Raw genomic sequence first — 3,877 nt, 5'->3', positions numbered from 1 at the left:
TGAAAGATAAACATCAGAACAGAGTTTCCAATTTTAACAGCTATGTAATTCGAGTTATTGTGATGTAAAACAAGAGAAGCTGAAATGTCCAGACCTGTTCCACATTCGACCAGAATCCACCATCCTTTGGAAACTAAAGCAAAACGACCTGCCCACAGTATCCAGTTAGGGGTTTTTTGTTTTTCAATACAAAGCTTTTGGCAGAAACATTTGAAAACTTGATTAATTGATTGCTCCCTCTGTTTTAATCAGATGTAGCTTGCTCTGATTCTGCTGTGAGAATGTATGTCACCCAGTCCTTACTTTTTTGAAGCTGCTTGCTTCTTGCAATTCCTATTAACTTTTATAGCCTGCGAGATTCATAAGGAAAGTTTGACCTGTCCACAGGGGGAGCATATCAGGGAGACTAGTTCTCTGGGAAGAGGTGAGAGAGAAGAGGAAGGGGTGGGCTGAGAGATGTTTTACTGGGGGTAAGAGGAGGGGGTTGTCCTGGGAGGGAACCAGGGGTGTGGAGGGCCGAGTTTAAAAAGGCAGGCAGTCACTCACACACAGTCTGTTCTCTCCTCTCATTCCTATTAGCATTAACCCGGCAGAGCTTAGAGCTGCTGTTAGTCTCTGATTTTTTAGCTTTAAATCACCTCAGTAGCCTTGGACCTGTACAGGACTCTGTTTCTCTTTTTCCCCAAAACAAAGGATTTTTTTTGAAAAAGATCTCCTGCACCATGGAGGCCAGCACTGCGGAATACAGCGATAACTACGAGTATTATGATGAGAATGACACTGTCTGTGACTTCTCAGAGTGGGAACCCTCTTATTCCCTTATCCCAGTCCTCTACATGCTCATCTTCATCCTGGGCCTGTCAGGCAATGGTGTGGTCATCTTCACCGTCTGGAGATCCAAATCTAAACGTCGGGCTGCAGATGTCTATATAGGAAACCTAGCCCTTGCTGACCTCACCTTTGTTGTAACCCTACCTCTGTGGGCTGTGTACACAGCGCTGGGGTACCACTGGCCCTTCGGTGTTGCTCTGTGCAAGATCAGCAGCTACGTTGTTTTGGTCAACATGTATGCCAGTGTTTTCTGCCTCACCTGCCTGAGCTTTGACCGTTACCTGGCTATCGTGCACTCTCTGTCCAGCACCAGACTGCGCTCTAGAGGCACCATGGTTGCATCCTTGGGTGCTATTTGGCTCCTGTCTGGCTTGCTGGCTGTGCCCACACTGCTCTTCCGCACCACTGTGAACGATGAAAACAGCAACAGGACCACATGTGCAATGGACTTCAGCCTGGTGACCTTGAACCACAAGCATGAGCACCTGTGGATTGCAGGACTCAGCTTGTCCTCTTCTGCATTGGGCTTTCTCCTTCCTTTCTTGGCCATGACCATCTTTTACTGCTTCATCGGCAGCACTGTCACACGCCACTTTAACAACCTGCGCAAGGAGGACCAGAAGAAGAAGCGGCTGCTGAAGATCATAACAACACTGGTTGTGGTGTTTGCCATCTGCTGGATTCCCTTCCATGTGCTGAAGAGCATGGATGCCCTCTCCTACCTCAGTCTGGCTCCAAGCTCCTGCGGCTTCCTGCGCTTCTTGCTGCTGGCTCACCCCTACGCTACCTGCCTGGCCTACGTCAACAGCTGCCTCAACCCATTTCTGTATGCCTTCTTTGACCTGCGCTTTCGTTCCCAGTGTCTGTGCCTGCTCAACCTGAAGAAGGCTATGCATGGCCAAATGAGCTCCATGTCATCCACACTCAGTGCCCAGACTCAGAAATCAGAGGTTCAGTCTTTGGCCACTAAGGTGTAAAGAGCAAAAGGAAAGGTGAAGCGGGGCTGCGGGACGGTCCCAGCTCCCACCACTGGAACACTTGTAAAAATACAAACTTTACGTGTCCATTATTCAAACTTGTTAAGGTGAGATGATGAACTTCTTGGTGAACCACCACTGCTCACAGTCATTAAATCCATTAGTACCTTCCTCCTACTCTACAACAAGAGAGAAGTGGACGCTCTGTATGTTTTGTTGACTTGGGAAGTCTGGTGGCAGCTGGCTGAGCTCCTCAGCTGCTCTGTTCCTTAAGTTCTCAAAAAATGTATTTGTTTTTATTTTGTCCTGAACTTCAAATGTTCTCAAGTGTACCACAAACAAGGGCAGAGTTATGAGTTTAAAGACACACACTGTTTTGGGGAAGCTGTGACTGAAATTGCATTGAAATCTATTTACACTGGATGAAACCTAAAGTTGTACAGTATTTTCATACCATAGCATTTTTCTTTGTTCAGATATATTTTTGTTTTAGAAGCACTTGTAAAAAAATGTGTGAGCAGGAAAATTAAACAGTGTCCTCTTAAAAGTGTGTCGTTTGTGAAGGGTTTGTATGTGGGAGGGAGGGAGGGTGTTAAAGGTGTTGTGGCTTAATTATATAGTTTGTGGAGAGGAGACAGGGGCAGACAAGCAGATGGCACAAATGTTGTTGGGGAACAGGGATGGGGAGGGTCAGGGTGCAGGGGTTTTGCAGTATAGTCAGGGCACTAAAGGGGACAAAGGAACTTTGTAAATGTTCCACTTCGATGTACATGTTTTATTTTTTTGACGTCACTGTAACTAACTACTGTATTAAAGATGTGTTCTATGAACTAGCGATCTCTAAGATTCATTGAGAGTGTGTTAAAGGTTATGATTTTATTTTAAAGTGTCATTTTACATCAGTGTAATGAAGAAAGTAAAGAAACTTCTAATACCAAATGTATAGCTGGGTCGTTAGAAACTCTTGTTAAACCTGTAGTTTCACATCAGTTTCATTGGACCATTCAGTTATTTCAGTGTTGAGTATCTCCAGAGAGTTAAAGCTTTGTTATGAATAGTTTGCATTTGGTTTACACCTTCAGACTAATAGAGCTCTAATCTCTGTTGATTCACAGCCAGTATCCAGACTGTAAATGGATTATGCAAAGTAGCCGTCATCCTGACTGTGTATTCAGTACCCAGTTGTGACTTCCATCGGCTCTATCAGCGGTCGTGCTTTAAATATTTCATGACTTCTGGGTAAAATCAGCAGCAGAATATTCAGAATAGTGTGTTTTAGTTAAAAGTTAATAAGTCTTCGTGTGAAACAAAGAAAAGTTACAAAAGCCACGCAAACCCTACATGTTCACTGAATAATAGGGTCATTACCAATGAGCAACTGTTCTGAGAGATCCTTTGATTTGACAGTAATGAGCTCTGTTGGACATAATCACCGTTTAGAGATGGCAGCAGTGAGGAAGGGGGGGGGGGGCTCTAAACCTGGCAGAAGTTGGCCACTGAACAAGTCAATATTTGTCCCCACTGACAAGAGATTGCAGTTAGTGCGGTCGTTGGGGTGCAGGGTGGGGCTGGTGAGGGTGGTTGTGGGTAATGTTGGGAGGAGGTTGTCTGACTGCAGATGCTCCAACACACGAAGAACAAGACTTTGCTTGAAGAGACACTTTTGCATGAGGTGAGGAAGTTGAGAACAAGCAGAGCTATAGGAGTCCGTCTTGCATCACATCCTAAAGTAACAACATGTGTGAAACAGCAAGAATGTGAAGCAAAGTGGTACATTATGTGTCTGTGTGTGTGTGTGTGTGTGTGTGTGTGTGTGTGTGTGTGTGTGTGTGTGTGTGTGTGTGTGTGTGTGTGTGTGTAATCATATGTTACCGATTGTCCATCCTGACAAAAAGGAGCAGATTTGAAGGTGGCCGAGCTTGAAACAGACCACAGGATGGACGCCGAATGGAACACACACACACACACACACACACACACACACACACACACACAGAGGCAGGGTTACTTAAACACAGGTATTCCTCATAAAGTTCTGTTCGATGCCAGTTGGAAGCATTTATTAATGC

General features: G+C 45.0%; 1 protein-coding gene across 1 annotated transcript; it reads left to right on the top strand.

Moving 5' to 3' along the window:
• The first annotated feature begins 544 nt into the window (after positions 1-544).
• On the top strand, positions 545-2,628 carry aplnra (apelin receptor a). The gene has a single exon (XM_067522362.1). It carries the CDS (start codon positions 723-725, stop codon positions 1,806-1,808), a length of 1,086 nt encoding a protein of 361 aa, XP_067378463.1. The 5' UTR covers positions 545-722; the 3' UTR covers positions 1,809-2,628.
• Positions 2,629-3,877: the final 1,249 nt, after the last annotated feature.

The sequence above is a fragment of the Channa argus genome, chromosome 11 (genome assembly GCF_033026475.1).
Source record: "Channa argus isolate prfri chromosome 11, Channa argus male v1.0, whole genome shotgun sequence".
NCBI classification, from domain to species: domain Eukaryota; kingdom Metazoa; phylum Chordata; class Actinopteri; order Anabantiformes; family Channidae; genus Channa; species Channa argus.
Note: the sequence above shows the minus strand (reverse complement) of the source record. Positions and strands in the feature narration are given on the sequence as shown.